Source organism: Diorhabda sublineata, chromosome 4, assembly GCF_026230105.1.
Source record: "Diorhabda sublineata isolate icDioSubl1.1 chromosome 4, icDioSubl1.1, whole genome shotgun sequence".
NCBI lineage: Eukaryota > Metazoa > Arthropoda > Insecta > Coleoptera > Chrysomelidae > Diorhabda > Diorhabda sublineata.
In genome coordinates this window covers 19,285,496-19,309,532 of record NC_079477.1, presented here as the reverse complement: position 1 = coordinate 19,309,532, position 24,037 = coordinate 19,285,496, and the positions used below count along the sequence as shown (strand labels likewise).

General features: G+C 31.4%; 1 protein-coding gene across 7 annotated transcripts in view; it reads left to right on the top strand.

Annotated features, from left to right (window-relative positions):
• Positions 1-24,037, top strand: part of LOC130442537 (protein scalloped) — a 199,222-nt gene that overhangs the window by 162,184 nt on the left and 13,001 nt on the right. For all 7 annotated transcript variants that reach the window (XM_056776714.1, XM_056776711.1, XM_056776717.1 and 4 more), the window contains one exon: positions 17,815-17,945. In XM_056776714.1, coding sequence (XP_056632692.1) covers positions 17,815-17,945 — 131 coding nt within the window. The remainder of the gene's footprint in view (positions 1-17,814; positions 17,946-24,037) is intronic.

The window sequence follows — 24,037 nt, the reverse complement described above, 5'->3', positions numbered from 1 at the left end:
TTTAGATAAAACACCCTACATTTTATTATATATTTGACTTCCACATTATAATAATATAGGATTGCAATGTATTCTACGGGGTATTTTATCACCAATTTTCAATAAAAATGTAAGTTCAATATCCTGTAATATGTAAGAGAAATTCAACAATGAAGATCTGTTACGGTTAATCACTCCAATAGTAAAAATTCTGGAAAATTGTTATTTCGTTAATATTCATTGAACCAAATACAGATACTAATATATTCTCGGTTTTTTCAAATCACCCTGTTTTCTTTGTGAGTATTGAAAAATACCACCAACATACTCTTTTTTTATCAAGAATTACCATACCTAAAATTATTAATATTTGAGATATTTTGATTTTTCTGTGCAAAACATTCATTATGTACCTATATCTAATCATTTTAACTATAAAATGTGAGTTGGTTATTATTCATTTGTCAAAAACTGACATTTTATCATTCCTGTTCAGTACTGTAGAGGTTGAATTGCAATCAAAAAGGAAAAAGAGTATATTACAAATAAATTACAGAAACAAAACAATAAAAAACTATCCTATTTATTACAGTATACGAACACGTATTGATTGTCACAATAGGTATTTGAAATAACATCTATGCAAGCTTGAAAGCGATAATTAAAAGAGTTACTCACATTACGAAGCATTTTTATATAAACATTCCAAACTTCAGATATTTCATTCTCAATGTGACCCTAGAAAAATGAGACCATTTTTTTGAAATCTGGTGACATTATTGGCTATAGTACTGAACGATTCCTTCCGATCCACCTTCCAGGAAATAGTAAATTCAGTTTATCATTAATTAATTGATTAGAGTCAGCAGCCGCACTATCGTGCAAAAACTAGATTATTTGACGTGCACAAAATGGGACTTCTTCCAATAAAAGAGGTAATTAGTTTAGTATAAAATCTAAATACATCTCGGCATTGAATGTTCTTTAAAAAAATTCGGTCTTACCTCCCCACATATTCAACGACCATCTAATTTGACTTTGTGATATGGTTTAGTTGAGGAATAATAGTGAAAGTTGTGCCTGTCAATACAATTATTTCTATTAAACGTGACTTCATCTCCAAATAGAACAAAAAACGAAAAAGTCTATCCGTTGATTAACTTTTCGTGAAGCCCACGTAAAAAATTTTAGTCTTTTTTTCAAAATTAACGTCAATTAATTCCTGTTGCAAGTAAATGCGGTAAGGGTGAATTTTTTGTCAAAGATTCTTCACACACCGTAGTAGCTCAGTTCTTGTTCGCTGAAAATACTCTTTACACTTGTGTGTGGGTTTTCATTTACTGCCAATAAAACATTAATTTCATTTCTGCTTTTCATAATTAAGTGAACCCGTGCGATTGAACCGCTCCAACAATCTCTTCAAACTTGCTTTTGTAGGTTGCCACCTTTCAGGAGAACGTTGTCCTATAGAGCTGAGAATAAGACGTTTTTATTGCATTCTCCCAATATCCAGATCCCAATATATATCATTTCATCACTAGCGAAATTCATGTTTGTCCTAGTTCAAATTCTTAAAAACACCAAAAATTGCACCCAACTCTTAAGTCAAAAAACAATAATGTAGCTATTCTCATGTTATTGTTAAAGGGTCATTTTCAGGGTGAGTGAAAATGAAAGAACGAATTCCCGAGTAGAGATGACAAAAGAAAGTTTTGAAAGACTCAACTGCCTTAATTGTCAAGGATTAGAAAGAGAAGCAAACTTATGTCCTTTTAGTTGTGGTTTTACAAACGGAAAAAACCGAATTGACATTGTGCTAAGTCAGAACAATACGATGGCTGTACGGATGTACGGAGACATCAGAACTGTATACGGGATCTTTCTCTCAGATATTTTAATGCTCTAAATAAGTGTGAAAAGCAAACTTTAGTATACCAGCCCCAGTCATAATTGTTTTTTGTTTATCTACCTCATCATTGGCTTCTAAACTTGTTTTTTCGAAAAAAGGAGCCATGCTTCTTTTGAACGTAATTGTTTAACCTTCACGATTCACGACTTTGCTTTGGGATTTAGTTAGTACATCCAAAAAATATGATCCAATTCCTTCTTTTATAGTAATTGAAATTATATCAATGTAACCTCCAAGTTCAAAGGATACAAAGTTTGCTTGTTGTTAAATGTTTTGATATAATTCTTCCAAACTTCTTTAAGAATTCTTCTGTTAACCGCCTATTGTAATTATGTATTCTCTCGCAAGTTTAATGTTTTCTTACTTACGACTTCTGAGGGTTGGCCGGAACGAGGATCTTCCTCTAAATGGAATAACATACGCTTAAAATTTAAAAACCACCACTCAATGTTTCTTCATATAGGACCGTAACCGGCAATCGAGATCAGCTCTATAGAAACGTATTCAAAAAGTCACTGACTGAATTGTCACTAGCTTTGTCATCAGTCGAACATGCCATTTTAGAATTGAACAAATTGTCTTATACAAGCTTCCACCACCTATATTAGGCAAATATATACACCGCTAAGCACCAAAATGGGGCCACATCGCCTCTCCACTCCACTCCATCTGCCAGCCATTAACTGATTTTCTGCCAACAATTTGCTGCATTTCTTAATAATGAATTAAAACTTTGTTCATAATTAAAACTCTTTTCAAAGTAGAAATCAGCCATGTATCGATGGCAAGTTTTTTTATGTGGCACAGCTCCCCGTCTAATAATTTATTGAATAAAATTTGATGTTTATTTTAGCATTGAAACATGTTCATTCAATTTTATGATTTTCAAATTTCAATTGTGTATTTTTCTATCGAGGTATTCCAACTTTGTTAATTATTAACGATTTGTCAGTATCTTATCAGAAGCGAGTCATGATATTTTTTTGAAATATGTATATTAGGTGAGCAATTCCTCAAAAATATGTTCAATATAAAACAGGTGCGAATATTTTGATTGCCATAATAATCACGAATTGCCGTTTAGATTAATTGTTTAGAAATTTCTATTTGATGGAATTGCTATTGCATTGAAACATTTGCAGATTTTAAGATTGCATTTTATTTTGTAAAGAAAAGTTTACGATGCTCGTGTGACTGAAAAATATTGCGAATTTTTTATATTATACAACAAGTAAGGAGAAATAGATATTTCTCCTGAGCGCGGTAGTGAGGTAGAAATATGAATTTTCTCACATGGTGTACACTGTACTTTTTCTACAAATGCGTAGTTTTTATGTGTTCAAAATGGGACTTAGAAATAAAATGATTTATATGTATTACATTAACAATTAACTCTTTTTTATATTAAACTTAAAATTGTACTTTACATTTATATTTACACAGTTTTTGGATAGTAATTACTAGTTGGCTTGAACACAATTCCAATAATTGAAATAGTAGCACAAATCGAAGATAAAGTTGATAGGGACATGACTAAGCTTTATTGTATTTATTGCATTATTGTATTTAGGCTCTAAATGACCTTTGGAAACAATGGCCTGTATATAATTCCCGATTCGGTAAATTTCTGAGATCATCACAACGGAATGTCAATAGCAAAAGCAGCATGAAATTAAAACCAAAAATTCAATCTTCGATAGGACTTTTTAAACAAACTTTACTAGCAAAAACTTTCAGACAGGTGCATCTTTTAGAAATTATTGAATTTTTTCATGAGTAAAGGTTTTTGACTGTATGTCAACAATTACTCGCTTTCGAATTATGTTTCCAATCTCACCTATCAATATTAGTTGAGAAGTATATTTGCATACACGTTGAAAAATTCTTACTAAACAGTCAACTATTTTGTTCACTTTGTTTCTGTTTGATAATGTTATAAGTGAGTCGTTGTGCAGATTTTACTGAAAATGTAAGAAATTGTGTATACAGTTGTCATGAAATATTTGTTTTTGAAAGACAATATGCCTACGCAAAAGAAAGAGGACTTAGACTATAAAACTTTGGACAGTTAGAATTTAACGTGGCCGGACCAGCTTCACGACGAGAATTCGGGAAGACCAAAATCTACAACAACCATAGATATTAACAAAGAATTTCGCAAAACCGTTGGCTTAAGGTTAGACATATAAAAGAGGCTATCGGCATATTGAAAGGAATGTATTTGTCATATACTGACTGAAGAAATGTGAATGTGTAAGCTATCTGCATTGGGTGCTGTGTCTGCTTATTTTGAACCAAAAGCGCTTTGGACTGAACATTTCTCAGGCTGGAAAAGTAATGGTAACTGTTTTTTGGAAAGTCATGAAATTGTGCTCATTGATTATCTTCGAAAAAGTAAAATAATTACAGAAGAGTATTACGCATAATTACTTGCTAAGATAAAGGGAGGAATCGCCTAAACAGAGCATTTGAAGAAAAAGCAAAGACAACGCACCTTCTGACACTTTATTGATCGCCATGGTTAAAATTCACGAATTTCATCTCGAATTTTTTGACCACCCACTGCATTCTTCCGTTTCCTGCATTCCGTTTTTTTGCCCTAAAGTTTTACTTGCAGGACAGATTTTCATTAGAAGAGGACGTTATTGCATACTTAAACAACTATTTTGAGAAGAAAGATGGCAACGATTATTTGAAAGAGCTAAAAGGATTAGAGCATCGCTGGACTAAGTGTATAGTCTCTGTTGAAAAATAAAAATGATTATGGAAAAAAATGTCTTGTTTCTTTGTTAGGTTACAAACTTTAAAAACCCTCGTACTTAATTATGAAAGTTTGTAGACATCTACTACTAGCCAATCATTTTAAAAATTCATTGTTCACATCCATATACATAATTTTATTGACAATAATGTTATTTTTTTTAATAATGATTTCAGTGTAAAACGGCAAATTATATAACGGTAACTACAAACTAATAATTCAGTGACCATTAGGTTGCAAACGCTTCAGCGGAAATTAAGTCTCATTATCACCCATTAGAGATTAAATTTAATGTTTTTTTGCTACTAAACGAATAGTTATTTTTTCAACTCTCTAGGAAATACAGTAGTATATTTTGAAAACACCTTTTATAATCTGTTAGGCTTTAAAATTGGTAGCATTTCAAATGTATGAGAAAATGTTAAAAACAATACTAAAATTAATAAAAGAAGTTGGGGTCATTTAGCTTATGTACACTGAAAAATATACTAGATTGCTTTGTACTTGCCCAAATGAGAAGAATTAATTTGATTTATATAAGAATCACAAACATATCGGGATATCTTAGATTCTTGAATAGATAATTAAAGTTAAAACTGATCAATACACAATGGGAACAACTTAGTTAGAATTTATTGAACCATTTATGGTATTATTTATTTATACTTATTACTACCACTAAATCTAACAATTACACTATCAGATTTACGTGATGAAGATGAAATTATATTATCCAGAAAATATTATTGTATAAGCTAATGTGATGTTTCGAAAGTAGCTTCGTGTTCCCATCTCGCATGGTAAGGTCTTTCCCAGCGAAAAGGTCTTTTACCCAATTATTAGGTCAGCTGGCTAATTCCTTTTCAGGTTTTTGAGTTTCGGAGTTATAGGAGGAAATGAAATAATGAGTTGACGTGGTTTGAAGTTTATTGTGATGTTTCATACTTTGGTTAAGTATAGAGTTTGATTTGTAACATACCAAGGCGCATTAGTGATTATCCGAAGTATGTAACTTGAATTGACTTCTTTGTCATAGCCTATGTTTGATTTGTTGACATAACCCCATAGCCCAACACCATACATCCAAGTTTGTTTTCCAGTGGTAGTTTCCTACCGAGTAACTAGTATAGCTCATCCTAAATGTACTCTGTGATATTGGTATGTTGTTTAGGAAAACCGGTGGGTAGTTGTGTTTTTCAACGTATAGGTCACTTGGACAGATTTTGATTTGTTTATTTTCATTCTCCACGTATATAGCTTTGTTCGGGTATTGTTTAAGTGTCCTTGTAACATCTTTATATAGCTGGATTTTCGTGAATCGCTAGTATGAAAATTTATCTGCAAATATACCTGTGACAGTAGGTTTATTGTATAAGTAGAATTCCAATCCAAGAATACTACCTTGAGGGACACCTACTTTTATTAGATAGTTGTTGGAAGTAGTTTCATTTAATATTGTTGGAACTCTCTTTCTTTTAAGAATGATTTCAATAGTTTTTTAGTATTTATTGATTTTGTAGTGTAGGCCCTTGCGTCAGACCTCATCTAACACTTTGTTCACATCGAGTAACGCACATGTGCAGTATTTTTCATCTTCTAATGCTAAATTTATATTTTGAATAAATCTGTGGACATCATAGAATGCTTATTACGGAAACTGAATTGATGAAGTGGTGGCCAGTTTTCTATGGTTGAATCACCGTTTATCCTTTGTAGAAGAAATCTCTTAAGTATTTTGAAGATAAGTGGTGATAGACTTATGACTATATGAGGTTATATTTTCGAAGGATCTAAACCTTGTTTACGTATTAAAATTATTTCTGCAGTGCTAAACAGTTGTAACCAGTAGTTTATACGAAGTATAGCATTGAAGATAAGTGTCAAAAGTATTACCAATTTTGGAAGTAGTTGATCTATTTCAGGGGATTCTTGTGTGTTTAGAAAGTTTATTGCTTGCTATACTTCATTTATGATGAAATGTTTAATCACGGGTATATTGGGTGGGTGGTTATTTTTTTCTACCTCGTTGTCGGGTTCGTAAGTGACTTGTTGGTTTCCAAACAACAAAATTGATCATTCTGATTATTAAAACTGAGAAAATGATCCATATAATATCTGTGTGAAGATATGTATTCATATAATTATACTATGTCTATAATTACCACATGTACAAGGGCGACTTAACGAAATGAATTTTACTTAGATGAGTTTTAATCATCATAATCTCCTTTTAACATTTTCGCAAAAGCGTTTATCCCTGCTTCCCTCTTCCCTCTTAATCTGACCGACATCGGTTTCAACCAAGCCATTTTTTAAAATTTGAGAAAAGGAAGAAAGAAAGAAAGAAAGAAAAGAAATTAAAGGAAGTCAGATCAGGTGAATATGGTGGCCAGTTATCGTTTCCCCTTCTGTTTAAAGCGAGTTAATTTTTAATAAACCTAAACAATCACGATACCCACCTTGCCGATACCTTTTTCATGAGTAATTCATTAGCTATCTATCTATCTATCACACTAAAAATATAATAAACATATCGAAAGTTTCGTCCCACTCTGATAAAGTAATATATCTTCAAACCGCCATCGTATAAAATAATAGAATGAGAAGTGAAGTTCCTCTTTTGATCTCAATATTTCGCTGATATAGTATATTTAATACAAGTATGATTTGTTTCAATGAACGTACGAATGTAATTAGTCTAGAAACCTGTTATGTACAGTAGTTCTTTTCGAATATTGTATAATATTATCGCGAAACTTATAGAGATTTAGAGTCTTTGTAATACCTTGAATCGATATCTTAGATTATTTATAGGAAACCTAATGGGAACGCGGTTTTTTGGATATTATTTCATGATATTTTCTTTGTACGTAATTCTTCATTCATAAATATCGAAAAATAATATGATTATTATTAATTTTTTGGAGTCAATACAATTTTGATTGATCACTTGTTCATGGAATTGATTATAATCAAGTTTGAGTCTACTAATTTATGTATCAAAAAATATAAGTATCGTTTTAAACACAATTGGATCTTAGAATAAATTTTTTTAATATAGAAATACACATGAGCTTCCATTTTCCGTTTCAATGATAAATGGAAAAGCTTTCACTTTACATAACTCTGTTTAACCGCTCAAACCCCTCCAAAATATTTCATCAGCAGTCATATAATTGGAGTGGATTATTTCTAAACAGGCTCTCTCCTCGAGTAAGGGTAATATTTTAATTTGGATGCTTCATTTGATTGATTTATAAACACGCACGTACGGCGGCACTACGTCGGAAATTCGTCACGGAAAAGCGAGAGAAAAGAGAAAATTAGAAGCGTTCTCGCAGTTACCATGGTGGATAAATAATTTTATTTCGGAACTGAAAAATCAGAGTCGGAAGGTGCTCAATTACATTTAATTTTCTTAATTTTGTGCCAATAAGAGTAAGTGTAATATCAAAAATAGAGATAGAAATCATAAAACTGAACTTTTTCTGAACATTTAATCAAATCATTCGTCCTTTTCTTACTTTCCTGCTTTGTAATTATAATTATCTGGAACAAATAAAAAAAAATTGTTCTAAGATATCAGTTTATACTCACTATTTAATAGTATCAGTTTTAAGAATCTATATATTAGTATATTTTCCCATTTGCAAAAATGACCTGTAAAACGCATTCCAGCATTGACTTTACTAGTTTAGCATATATGGCCTGGACTTCAGTATTGTGAAACCACAGTTTTATTGCACTTGTTATGATTGTTTCTTTTGTAGAACATTCCTTCTTAGCTTAGCTTTTCTGGAGAATATTCTTTAAGTACTCAATTCAATCTATTTCTGGTGATTACCAAGACAATCAAGCATTTATAATTTATTTTCTCTAATAAAAGTTTGGACCAATGTCGCATTGTGACAAAGGGATAAGTCGTGTTCAAATAGACCATAAAATGTTTCCACGAATGCAACCATCTTACGATGTAATATTTCAATGCATAATGATTTTAATAGGAATGAATTTCCATCCCATTTGTTGTGAAAAAAACACGAAACATTTCTTAGATGTGCTTAACAGTGTAGTTCCAACTTCACTTCGTTTAACAACATTTGATTGATATGCAAATAAATGTGTTTTACACTAAAGATTACCATTTTCCAGTCGTGAACAACTAAAAGTTATTTTCTGAGTAAGAAATAGTTTTTTCTTTGGCTTTTTTGTCTTGTGGTCTACTTCCAAAAGCCATTACAGCACTGTTGAGTTTGAGGTCTTGAAAGTGTCTTACATTCGCGCCTAAATTATACTTTTCTTTTAGAAAATCTTGAAATGTTTTTAAACTTCTAGAAATATAAATTTTTTACACCAGGTGCCGTAACTATATCTCTTACACTCACAGATGTATTCATTAATAGTAGATATAATCAATTTGAAGCAGTACGGGACGTCACCAGCAAGCGCAAACTAACAGAGAACAGAAAAACATTATTGTCTCAATCAATTCGATTAGAATAGAACTCAAAGTAGACTGTCAAATTAAGTGGAATTTTTCAACTGGAAAAGTGGCTGTGGGTGAGAAAAATTTTACTATTTCTGTGCTTTAAAATGCTAAAATTATTTACTCCAGTTATTTCTAATATGTCATGAAGTTTTCCTAAATCTCATCTGTCACATTTCCTCATTCTTGTATAATCAAATCAAGTTTTTCAGATATTTTTTAACAACGCCAATAGGATTTTCGATAACTGCATACTTATAAAAACAGAATACAAGGCTACAGGATAAAGAACAGCAAACGTATCTAACATCGTTGTAATATACATTAAAAAACTTTTCAGGAGCATCCCAATTTTCTCATTAAACTTATGACAATTCTGATTATATTATTTATAAAAGGTGTGATCCAAAAATTATGTGATTGATATTTTATATAATCTATTACGCCTCAAACATATCCGTAATAATAATTAAGAACTTGAAAGACTGTTAACAAGCGATATGAGCGACTTAGTTAATGCGATGAAAATGTGCGAAAAAGATTTCTTTGTTGAAAAGTGAAAAGTGAGAACTGTTCTTATGAAGCTCTTTAGATCTTGGGTCTTGGATCTCCAGATATTGTGAGAATTATGATTTTTATTAACATAATGTCGAAAACTTCTCAACACCCTATTTGTTATATCTGCATATACTTACATGATATTGTCCATTTACTTAAGTCTTCAATTTTTTTTCAGTAGATCTACAAGTTACTAAATGAGTTTCTTGCCTTATGACTCTAGCGATCATTTTCTAAATTATATATCATACTTATACTGCTACAGATTGTGACTAACTAACTCTTTTTTAGTACGCCAATTGGAATTTAATTAAGTGATTAGATAGGACTGTTTTTATGTAGTACAATAGTACAAAATTCCACCTTTGACTAGAGAAGATGGGTCAATAGCAGTGACCACAAAAGATGAAACGGACTTGTTGGGTCGCATATATGTTTAAAAGTAAACTCTCGATTCGTGGAGAATGGAGAACCACCAATTGTATTGAAGAAATTGCGCTGCTGAACTAACAAGTTCGCTATGCAACCTCTTTTCCCTATCGTATAAAAGAGGCCTTTTTTTCCTGCAGACTGGAAACTTGCTCGATCTCGCCCCATACCAAAAAAGACGGTTCCCAACAACTACCGTCATGGAGAAACTCGTTAACCAGCCAATCTTGAGATATCTTAAGTCTGCTAACATCATCAGCGACCATCAATACGGCTTTCGTAAACATAGATCAATCGGGATTCTTCTAGCATATGTCACCAGCATATGGACTGAAGCTATAGAGAAATATGGGAAATCTTGGGCAATCACACTGGTTATATCGAAGGCTTTTGACAGAGTTTGACATGCCAAACTTTTAAATAAATTGAGATCGTACGGTTTGTCGTTCTCACTTATCGACTGGGTTAGTAGTTTCCTCAAAAACTAATCCATCCAGGCTATCGATGAACATTCTTCAGAAAGGTTAAAGGTCAACGCTGGTGTTCCCCAGGGAAGAATCTTGCCACACTCTTACTGGTGTACATCAACAATATACTCGACAAAACTGCAAATCCGATCTATAGCTTTTTCGACGATAGCACACTGGTGTTGTCCTTCAAATCAACCGCCCCAATAAACTCAGCTAAAACCTAAATCTGTAGGTAGTAACAAATCACCACCATCAATGCCGATCTTTAAAACATTTTGTAGTGGGGTGACTGTGACTAATTAGCTCTTTAGTAAGCCAATTAGCCAATGCTTTTTTGTAGTTCAACAGTACAAAAATTGCAACTAATAATAGAATTTAGTAACAAAACAGTAACTAATTAAATTAGACATACAATGACATAATCTTCATTGACCATCTAGTAACAGCGATTATTTTTCGATTGTTATGCTGATTTGATGACAAATTTTAAGAAAATTGAAAAAAAAACGGTCGCAGTTTTTGAAAAAAAATGTGCTTATTCCATAATAACCATGCACTTACTAGTGATAAGTAAACACAAGATCAAGACAAGGTTACTCTTGGTCTTGCAGGGTCCAGTTTTGGTTTTGGTTTTACAGTCTCACTCATCACTAGCGCCTACCCATTCGTCCGCTATGGTTGCAGAGATATTAGCTGAACCAAGTTATGATATATTGTCCGCCATATTCGCTTTATTCAGCTACATTCCATTACTTCCTTAACGAAAAATTATTTTTCTGGATTGAATATTTCGTATGTAAAAACTATAGGTACTCGAAGGATATGTTTACAAGAGGCAGCCTTTTCTCAATAGAATATTTTGCATGGTTCTGAACCAATTGTCGAGCATTTTTTCCATTCCGATTGAGGTACCTTTTAAACATATGATTTGAACATGTAGGAAAAAGTTGACCTCTTGATTTATTTCTAATCTGCGGGAATAAGAAAAGATTATTGGGTGCCCAACAAGAACTGTACGCCGTATGACCCATCAGTTCCATTTTTGGACTGTTAAAAAACTTTAATATATTAAAATGTTCACCATTAATTACATTCAATACAAATAAAACAGAATAAATTTACTCTATTTATTTCTTTGTATAGATAAATCTTAACCGTAATGTATATATTTACTAATCGTATTCTAAAATAGAATGTAGATTGGATAGAATAAATAAGTCAAAAGACCATCGACCATCTTCTGCTAAAGCAAATAAAAACATAATCGTTTGGAATAAGGCGTACTGCCGGCAGGTAGAATAACACGATATAACAAATAAAAAAAATCGAGTAGACTTTAATTCATTCTTCCTGAAAGCAACTTAACAGGACCGGATCTGGCTTTTTAAATTTGAAATATAACTTTCTAAATTATAGACAAGAAGTCACATTATATTTGAAGATATTTTTATCCAGATATCTCGATGTCAGGGCAAATATTAATTTTTAGCACATTTTTTATTTTCGCAAAAGTTAGAAGTAGCATGTGTGAAAATTGACAGACAAGAAGACTTCTAACTATCAAAAACTCGCGAATAAAACGCGATTCAGGACAAAATTATCGGTCCATTTTTCACATCACTTCGATTTTCAACTTAGATTGACAGGTCTTTATAGAGTTACTGGTTTTACAAAGAAAACTTTTTTCTCAGGTTTATATCCATAAACCAAACTTTCATCTCTTGTAACAATTTTATTATAAAAGAGGAACTTCTTTCATGCAAATTGAAACACGAATTTTTTATTACTGAATATTCATATAGTACTGTTAGAATACTTTGCAAAAATCCATATTTTGAATGTTTTACTAAAACCTCCATCGTCAATCGATTGGAAGAACAACCTTATTAAATTTTTGCATATTTCCATAAGTTTTGGAGGTCCAAGGACATTTTGGTTGCTTTTCATCGTTATATCCTCTATTTCTATTTTCAATTCGATCATACTACTTCTAAACACTCACACCTTTCTTCAACTTGAATCAAAACTTAACCATCATCCTTTGTTCGATATTCTTGTTTCATGACAGATACTGCACACTTACTAAAGCGGCTATCGTAGCAGACTGACAAGCCAGACCGGGCTCAAACTCAAACACATGATTGTATGAGACATATCAATTGAAATAGATGTAGTGTTGTCCTAATTACTGCTATAGAAAGTATTGATTGATGTCATAATTAGTTTTATCCACAACTATTAATAAATATATCTGTTAAATATGCGATTATTATCAAGTAATGCCATGCATTACCATATAGAATTGAGTAATAATGACAGTTCGATGGAATAATATTACTCAGTCATTGCGTCAAATTTGACAATTTGTAATTTTACTTGTCATTGTATTTGTAGATATACTGTCAGTCGGTTTGTGAGTTATCTGGTGTTAACATTCTTATCTCTGGTATCATTAGAGAAATATCTAATAGTGAATCCGATTTAGAAGATATGTCTTGTACACCTCCAGACATTTTAAAATTAGCGGCTAGCGCTACAGAAAATCTCCTAGCTAACAAGTCAAAAGGTAAATATGATACGGTGTACAAAAGTATTATGGATTGGCAACTGGCACAAAAAACATCGTCTTTCTCTGAAAATGTTATCCTAGTATATTGTGTCAAACTTGCTAAAAAATACAAGTCATCATCATTGTGGGCATATTATTCTATGCTGAAGAGTACATTGAATATTTACCATAGTATCCACCTAGAGACTTACATGAAGTTACAGGCATTTTTAAAACGTCAGTCCGAGGGCCAACAACCGAAAAAATCTAAAACTTTTACGCCCGAAGAAGTCAGTAAATTTATTAAAGAAGCGCCAGATCATACCTATCTAATGACAAAGGTATTCTTACAATAATGTAATTTTCAGCTTAGAACTTTCTTTAATCAAATTATTTTTAGGTAACCTTAATCATGAGGCTAATGGATTAAATCTAATGAATTATATTCTATGAAAACTGAAGATATAGAAGATTATAATAAAGCTCTTATAGTGAAAATACCTTTCACAAAAACAAAGATTCCTAGTTCATTTACTGTATCAAGTGAATTTTACGATATTTGCAAAAAGTATATAAATCTTCGCCCATCTCATGCTAAATCCCCATCATTATTTTTAAATTATCAAAATGGCAAATGTACTAATCAAAGAGTAGGCATTAACAAATTATCTTCTATAGGAAAGCACATTGCCATGTTTTTAAAATTAAAAAATCCCGAATTGTACACAGGACATTCGTTCCGAAGATCATCTGCAACCATTTGCGTTATTGCAGGAGGTAACATTACAGCAGTAAAGCAGTTAGGGGGATGGAAATCAACGACATTTGCCGAAGATTATATAGATGACAACATAACTAATAAAATAAAAAGAGGAAATCAGGTTTCAAACGAAATTTACAAACATTATACTGGCTCTAATTACAATGAAAAACCATATACTAGCTCTAGTGCCAGTCCAAGTCCCATGATTTTCAATCAGATTCAGATGACTGACAAAGTTATCCCTGGCATGAATTTTAACAATTATAATGTAACTATTAATAATTATTATGTAAGTAAATAAACATAAATTTATTGTGTATTAATAACGTTACCATTAATAAAAAATAATGTTCATTTGAAATATATTTTGGATTATTTTAATAAACTTCAACACGCGCATAATGGCTATTACTCACTCAGATGATACAACACTCGCCTCCGGCTCGTGTTGCAATTTCATCCTCGTGGGTAATAGCCATCATTATACGCTTGTTGAATAATATACTATAATTTATTTATATTTATTCACTATTTCTCGTCTTTCATTTGAATTTCAATTGACGTAAAACACAATTGTATACTCCTATAGCATAAAAGATGTGTTTTGATGAATATACTGATATTTATGACTTTACTATATCCAATAAAAACTATAACTACTCAACGTCAATGATTTTTATGGTTCTGTAATAAATTGCTCAAAATATCGACCCGTGGGATTTAAGTATACTGAAAAAAATATCTTATTGTTTGCAAGGAGATGGCGGATTTTGCACTGAACCATTAAACAATAAATAATCATCTAGACTGCAACAAAAAGATAGTATAGATTCACTAATCGTGGGGTGAATCCATACGATGGTTTAATTAAAAACTGTTTAGATCAATGAGAGGAACATTATATTATGTTGATTAGATTCTAACAATAAAGGAAGCTATGAAAAAAATTAGCTCAACATGCATAACGTGCGAGGAGCTTTCTACTCCTTACAATTTCACTTATTTTATTCTGTTTATTTTCATTGTTTATAAATTTAGTTCCTATTACATTCATATTAAGGTCATAAATGTTATTAGAGATACTAAACTAGTCAAATCTTATATAATAACATCCATCCGTCTCAAATATACATAATGTTATTTTTTGAAGGAATATATTATTATTTATGGTGCCTGTATTGGTTTGATTCTAATAATGTAAAAAAAATATTCCAATCCTTCCGCGTATAAAATTACTATTTGATCCTCGATATTGAAGAATTAAACCGGTCCTGGTAACACTTGGTAGCAGTAAGAACAACCGGTTCGTGTGATCACCAAACTGTTGAAGAGAGTGGAGTTTAACCTAAAGATCAAAATCGGCGACGGCGGCCGATATAAGCTATCGCTGACTGCCATTACGCCGACCGACAGACCGGAGTTTACAGTTATTGATTTTATAATATTGTCGTGAGAGGCAAAACAACCTGTTTTATTTCCATTGCATAAACTTGAGTGAATAATAATTATAATACATCGAAAGGATTTGGGCGACGAGGGCATACAACTGGTTAAGAAAATCGTCAAGAGGTCTATGTATGTGACGCATAAAAGTATATGAGGATGTGTCAATTTTCAATTTAGACTGTTTAATTGAAAAATTTATGGAAATCAAAGTAATAAAAAATAATAATTCTAACTATGGTATTTTTAATAACGACGGATGACTGCAATAACACTCCACAAACTAATATTCGGTTATGCATATTAAACAATTTCTATAACTAAAACTTGCAATACAGTGTGGTTTGAAAGGTTTTTTCAATATTCTATAGTGATTGATTAGTGTCATAAAGTTCAGTACCTCCTTTGAGATATCAAATTGAAAATTTGAAGGATTATAGTCATTAGTCTTCACATTTTGACATTATTTACAATTTTACAGGGTGTTCCAGAATACTGTACCTTATCAAAGTTACATTTTCTCCAGTGAAACACCCTATATTTTATTGCATATTTGGAATCAGTTTAACTTGCCCATTACAGTAATTTTGAGCTGTTAATATGTTCTATAGGGTATTTAAAATATTATAACTAATATTCCATAAAAATCGTAACACGTACAATGAAAGGAAATTCAAGAATGAAGATCTTTTGCTTCCAAAGTATTCGAATAGTATTAAAAATTCTGGAAAATTATTTATTTTATTGATATTCATATACATATTGCTTCTTTTTTCTATACCTAAAAGTCTTGGTTCCTCAGATATTCGATTATTCTGTTCAAAACAATCAATCATTTAAAAATTAATTGTGAGTTGGATATGATTTATTTGTCAAACTCACAACTAATTATTAACTGATAAGATATAGATACAGAATCATTGTTTTGCACAGAAAAATCAAAATATCTAAATAACTCATCATTTTAGGTATAGGCTCGATAAAAGTATGTTGATAGTACTTTTCTATACTCACATGAAATAAACGGTTATTCATTTAAAAAAAAAAACTTACAAAATTATGTATTAGTATTTTTATTCTCTCTGTATCGGATATAACATTTCAAACTAAACTGTGAAAGTATTGCAACTTTTAGTTATAGAAAATTTGTTCTGTTTAAAATGCATAACCGAAAATTAGTTTGTAGATTGTTTATTACTTTGATTCCCATAATTTTTTCAATAAAAGAGTCTAAAGTCTAAATCAAAAATTTTTATTATTACGAATATTAGACACATCCTTATATACTTTTATACGTCTTACTAATAAATCACCATTTATATCAATTTTTCTATTGTGTATTAGAAGAATTTGATCCTAATCTATTTAACAGATGCCAATCACGATCACGTATTTTGGCTTATGAAAAATAAGTTACTTAACCCCTCCAAGCTAAAACGAAGCAGACTAATTAAAATCTACTAAAACCATAGGTTAATTTTCGTCAGCTGGCATACGCGTGTTAATAATACTGTATAAAGTGATATGGATTTGTTGAACTTTTTGCTTGTGTAGCACCTGATATTAACTGAATGATGTACACGATTTCTATGATGTACTATCTTTTGAGATCAAATTTTCCACAGTTATTCTCAGAATAAATGCTCACCATTAATAATCCTGGTTTATGGACTTGAGTTATGCAGCGAATAATAAATAGAAATACATAGTTATGCAACTTGATTGAACATTATATTGAAGAAATAATTATTTATGAATTTGCAATATTTTAAATCATTTTAGTAATTATCAATTCTTAGAAAAAGAGAAAAATACTGCTAGAATCGATCGAATTATATGCGGACGCTACAGACATAAGCCCTCTCAATGTTTGATTTCAAAATCTCATGATGCAATTCTTCAGTTGGTGTGGGAAATGGAGGGTGATACTTTATGCTCAAAAAACGCAAGCCATTTTTTCAACCATCTTAACACCCAGAGGTTAAGACTTCTAGCACGTAATGTCTGTTTGATGATATGGAAAGAACGTCTTGATATCTGCAGGGAAGCCATAAATCATATCTTACATACAAATTTACATATTTTCCTTCCCCCCTCTCCCCTAAAATGATAATTTAATTTCACTTTCTGCAACACAGCAGCAAAATACACTTTCTTATTATTTACCCTGTATACCTCAAATCAGACGTGAAATTGCTTTATGCTGAAATAAATCTCTAAATTTGTTTAGTTTGTGAAAAATTAATCATATTTTGCTTTGCGGGCACATACTATTTAAAATACTAAAGCTGACAATCATTTCCGGTAGCGGTAAATCTGTCAAAATATTTTGATAAAATATATTATGACCTAAATACTCTACCCACAATGCTTGAAAATTATCGTGTCAGAAGTTTTTATGTTTACAGATAATATAAACTTACATACGGTGGATATTATTATGAACAATTCGATATTTCTTTCCTCAGGTCGAAACGAACTAATAGCCAGATATATAAAATTAAGGACAGGAAAAACAAGGACGAGAAAACAAGTTAGTTCACACATACAAGTATTAGCTAGGCGGAAATTGCGGGAAATTCAAGCAAAACTCAAAGTGGTAAGTTATCTTCTTAGTAAATTGCATATAAGAATACACAATGTCTTATCATTATTTCTTAATGTTCTCTTATTGATACTAACCACACAAGAAAAGTTCATTGAAAATTACTTTTGTAGAGGTATTAAGAGGTTACGGGCAGAGCAAATTCAAAATATACCTATATAATTTACCCATTTTAATAAACTAAAAACGGGTTCTACATCTACAGTTAATTTGAGTTTAGAAATTTTGGTTTGATGCTGCTCATACTCAGATAAATACTGCATGAGCTAAACTGGATGTTTCAAAATTATGATAGGTTTACGAGTTGTGATAAAAAAATATAGTGAAGCTTCGATATTGAACCAAGCATGTTTTGTTCAAGTTGAAAAGGTTTAGAGGAAAATCAAGAAATATTAAAATCTTTATATGGTAATAATGTAACTTTAAATATTGCGTAGAAGTTGTATTAGGGATTTCAAGTGGAAAGAAGTGAATTAAAGACGAGGGAAGGTCTAGAAGTCCTTAGACCTCAAAAATTGATGAAAATAATTTCGACAGGGGTCTTTCAATTTGCATGCAGATTAGGATTTCATTTAGACAAAAGTTTACAGTTCTCAATAGAGAACCAATTACCTCTTACCTCCTATTAAGGGTAATCAAAATCGAACATCATGATCGTGCTCATCGGTTTCATCTATTGTGAAAGTCGAATTTAACAAGGGAATTCTGGAACTTTTGCGAAATGATGTGTCACGAAAGGTACCTGAAAAATGAATCAATGGCTTTCTTCTCCATAATGACAACGCGTCTTTCCAAAAATTGTTTTGATTGACTTTCTGAACCGCCCAAAGCCTTTTGTTAGTTTACATCCACTTCACTTACCAGATTTAGCACCATGCTACTTCTAGGCCTTTTTAAAAATAAAAAATGTGCTAAATGGGAAAAGTTTTGACACCATTCCTTCCGCCGAAAAGGCCTCAACCTTTTGCTTTGAAGTAGATTAATTTCAATTTTAGAATGCGTTTTTACTTTGTTTTAAGTATAATAATCCAACGTATTTTTCGTATGTAAATTAGAATCAATAAAACCTGAGCTTCTTAAAGACCTACTGATGTTATCTTAATATTTTTGCACATAAAAGATGAATCATCACGCCAGGGAGAATATTGCTTGACCATAAGAATCATTTCAAACGTTGCAACACCCTCACTAACAACTGTGTAAACTACTTGAAAAAATTCCTTATAGTAGAAAGTTTGAAATGACTATTAAAATGTTTGTTTGACTATTAATATAAATTTGTAAGTGAACAATATTCCATTCTGCTACTCGAAATTGAATTATAGACTTATAGACCGTATGACCATATGATCAGTTGCAACCGAATACTTTTATCTTCTAATTAACTAAAAGGAAACTGAGCTATTTGTTTCGATCATTTAACCTTGGAAAATGGATAAAGTCTGTCTATAGTTGCTACTTAAGTTTTGAGATAGACAAATAGAAACAAATATTTATAATTAGATGTGGCTTTATTGTTTTTCAAAATATGCTCCATTAAGTTCAATACATGCATTTGAACTAATTGTGGAAGCATTTTTTCCATTCCGATTGAGATACCACCAAAACATGTGGTTTGAACGCGTTAACTACTTATTCTGGTGTAGAAAAACGTTGACCTCGCAATTTATTTTGGATGTGCGGAAATAAAAAATAATCGGGGGCCAAACACGGATGACCCATAAATTCCATGTTTTGATTCAAAGCCGTTTTTGTTTGAACTGATGTATGAGAGCTCGCATTATCGTAGTTGAATAAAATTCGTCGACTGCGATTGATTTCCCTGATTTTTTCGAACACATCTGGCAAATAAATGCTGTTGAAGGGGATGGTTTGCTTCGATGTACTTTGTGCTTATCTTGAAAGTCCCAAACAGCATTTTTTTGCACCAATCGACACGAGCTTTTTGCTAAGAGATTGTCAAATCACGAAATTCATCCTGTAGCGAAGTGCGAGCGCAATTTGATTCGGAAAACCAGCGAAACTCGGTGACTCGAGATGATGCCAAGATGAATATTTCAAGTATCTTCAACAACTCAAATAGCACTCGTTGATATCACGAGTTGAGTACGTTCACCATTTAAAGTATTAATCTTTATTCTTTATGATGGCAATGTCAGACTTGACATATTCACATCAGTGTTGCCATATCTCAAAACTTAAGTGGCAATAGGCTCACTTAAGTCCCCATATCAATTAGATACAATGGACAATATCAGTGATAATATGAATCAAAATATGTCACATGTAAAAAAGTTTATAACAAAGTTTTAATGTATAAAATCATTATCTTGATTCATTAATATAATAATAATCGATTATAGTTCCATTTCGTTCCAAAACGAATAAATTTGATATGTCTGTAATAGTATATTATTCAATGAGCTAGAAATGATGGCTATTACTCACGAAGAAAATGAAAAAAGTAAAAGTGTATGAACATATAGGCACTATATTGACTGAATGGCAATATAGAGGCAGAAATAATGATAAAGGAAAATAAATCTACGATACTGTACTGTATACTAATTGATACCATTCTGGAACATGGTGATATTAACATGAAGATCGCTTATTAGGCACTCTGTTAATTCCTAGAAGTATTTTACAATAGACAGTACGTAATCTTCTATAAAATCCAATTAACTGGCATATGATTCCACATATCGAACCGTGTGTTGAGGGAATTTTCAGATATATCGAAACTTTTTAGAAAATTCCACTTGTGCGTGGTTACCTAATCACATTTTTGCATCATCATTAAAAGAATCGCTTTTAGTTGAAACGGTTAAATCAACTATATCCATAAATGGAATTATACTGCAATTCACTTTAGTTTTTTCAGTTTCCAATGAAATCAGACTTTGTTTATTTATACTGGTACACATTATCGCTATATATTTTCAACAATATTGTGTAAAATTAAATAAAACTGTATATACAATACCAAATTTATCAACTTGCATGGTATATCAGTGATCATAACATTAAAACCCATACAAATGTTAGAAATCACAATTTAATGACATGAAGTAACATGTGCCTTACGGAAATTTCGTAATTTTTCATAGTCTGAGATAAATATTCATTTAACCAAATACTGGGCCGGCCGGCCTGGATTATAGTAAAAATTTTTCGCTCCGGTGCCGGTGTGATAGAATGTAGCAGAAATATGCAAATTAAATTTGTACTGAAAACTGAAAATATGTTTTCCATATGAGAGCAAACATTTTTAGTCTTGTAAATGACCCTGTTTCCAATTTTATACTTTCGCTGATTAACGCCGAGCTTTCCTCAAATTCAGTTTGTTTTGAATCGACTGCACCCGGGTTTAGCCGGCTTTCACTGAAAACTAGTGAAATTTGGCAACTGAACGTAAAGATGATAAGTGACGTAAGATTAGTTCCTACAGAGAATATGCAGTTTCTGCAGCTGTGTGATGGGTTTTTCGCATAATTGTCTCTTCCAAGGCAACCTCGAAATCAGATTCATCGTCAGTAAAATTGGACAAGTTAGGTCAAATTCAAATCCTTAATTATTTCTTAGGGACTTGATTCTGAAAATTAACTAGCAAAATATTCGTTGAAAATTTTGTCAGTTAAAAAACTATCGGTAAAATCTATGGGACTAGCCTGTACCTGATTTTAAACAACTGGAAACTTTTAAATGAACACGCAGAATTAGATTGTACAGAATCCTAACTATTTCTAAATTGTTTGTGAGAACAAATCTATGGTAATCAGAAGGCAATTGTAGACAATAATTTAATGTACTGTACAGTTTTTATTCATGTATTAAATCAGTGAACTTCGATTGTTTTCAATTAAAGCTTTTAGAACCCAACCCATCGGTCAATAAGTCACCGGTCTGGTAAAGAAAAAAATGATTTTTAGACAAATGTCAGCCTATCCATCAAGATAGTGATACAATCATTCCAAAGATTTTTTGGTTAAAATAGGTTTCTGTTTGAGCTATTTTATTGCTATTTTTTCATTATTTTATACCTGTAAAAACAAATATAATTATGAATTATAAACAAAACAATCAAAATACAAATGGAATATAGAGAAAGAAAATAAAAGAGAAATCAGTTAAATTGTTATGGTATATATAGTCTCACAATCAAATCAGGCAAAAAAACAAGTAAACCGAGGAGAATAAACCAAATAAGTGATATAGGAGGTAAGAAAAGAAAACTTTAATTGAAAGGAAAAGATTAGCCGGAGTTAGGAAACATCGGGATCGGGAAGAACCAGAATCTTTCTCTGAAGCTTGAAACGGTAAAAGGAAAAAATAAGGAGAATAGTAAGAAGATGAAGATTTCTATTTTTTACAGATCTGATGACAGCCAGTACCCGCTTGGAGCCAGATTTCGAGGATATGGTGGGTGTGCAAGGCATTTGAAGCTATATTCATCTAATTTAACCATTGGTTTTATCTATTTGTAACACAGTACATTGTCTTGATGAAAGAGAATTCTTCGCAGAATCTTCTCTCTGCGAGTTTCTTCTGCAGTCGGTCCAATAATGTGAATTATAATTCACTGTTATTTGTTTCCCCCTTGCCAATTAGTCGATGTACAATGCGTCGCGTGTATGCAGATATCAAACTAGCCGATTGATACATTTTTACTCCCTTTGCACGATTTTGCCTTTGCCACTTGTAAACTTCCCGAAACCAACTATTCAACTTCTCTTGATGTTAGTTAGCTACCTATATTTTCACTCTAGATATAATAAATACTTATGAAATCGTGTAAGACAATAGTTGAAACCATTATACTCTTAATTTTGATATCGAATTGATATGATTAGTGCAGTAATCGTGCAGCAAAAAGGTAATTGAATAAAACCCGGAATGTTCCAACTGATTGTGCTCAAATTCTAAGACGTTCAGTTGAAATAATACACTGTGGAGCAAAAACTAGTGTAGTTCAATTATTCAGTTTTCACAATAGATTCGAGGGAGGATGATGATTTAGCTGCTCTCAGTATATTTTGTGTAATTTTACAAAAACAGATCCTCCACTTCTTTGCTAATACAAGTTACGTTTCTTCACTTACCACGAACAAGATTCTAATATGTACGTTGTAATATCAAATAAATCTACTATCACTGTATTTGACTTCACCTGAAGAAACAAAATTCATATGAAACTAAACCTGTGTGATAGGCCTAATCTTGTATCAAGACTTTTATGATATGTACTAGATATTATTGAAATGAAATGATATCTTTTGGATGGTGAGATTTCTATATCTCTAAGTATATTCATAAAAACCACAATTAAATGAATTTTTATAACAATTTGTTTGTAGAACAACTATCAAATAATCTTTTTTATAATAAATTGTTAAACGTACCAGCCCGTTTCATTGTATAGAAAAATTATCAGAGCATGAAATTAATTTCTCTCTTCATAATTAATATTAAGTGATAATATCTACCATTAAATTCATCGATTGTTCTTTATTGTGTTTATATACTTATTTCATGATACTCATTAGATAACATTTTATTAATGGGAAGCATTAATTGAAAATATTTTTCTGTATTTACTATAGTTGTCAATTGTTTTGAAAATATTGTTTTCTTGGAATATATTTATTGTAATTGCTTGTAATATTAAATCTATTCCATATCAAACAACCTACGTATGCCAAAAATATTTTCAGAAATTCAAAATTAATATTTCTGCAGAGCTTCATATTCAAGATCACTGAAAGATAATAACTTTCCCAGATCATTGTGAAGATAACTTTGTGTATTGCGGCATATTACTTTGTCTAATGTCCCCCTATTGATGATTAAAATAAGGTGTTTATATAAAAGTAAGCTGCTAAACTTTATTTTTTAGTTAATGTTCTAGATTATTCAATTTCTTTGAAGGTAGTACAAATATAAAAAACTTCCTTCGTAAAAGTTGTGGGTATTAATGAAATCTATTTAATTAGAATTCTTAAAAATATTTAGGGTGGTTCAATGATTAAAACTTTTCTAAACATTTCTAATAAACATTATCAAACATATATGGCGAAATCAATTAA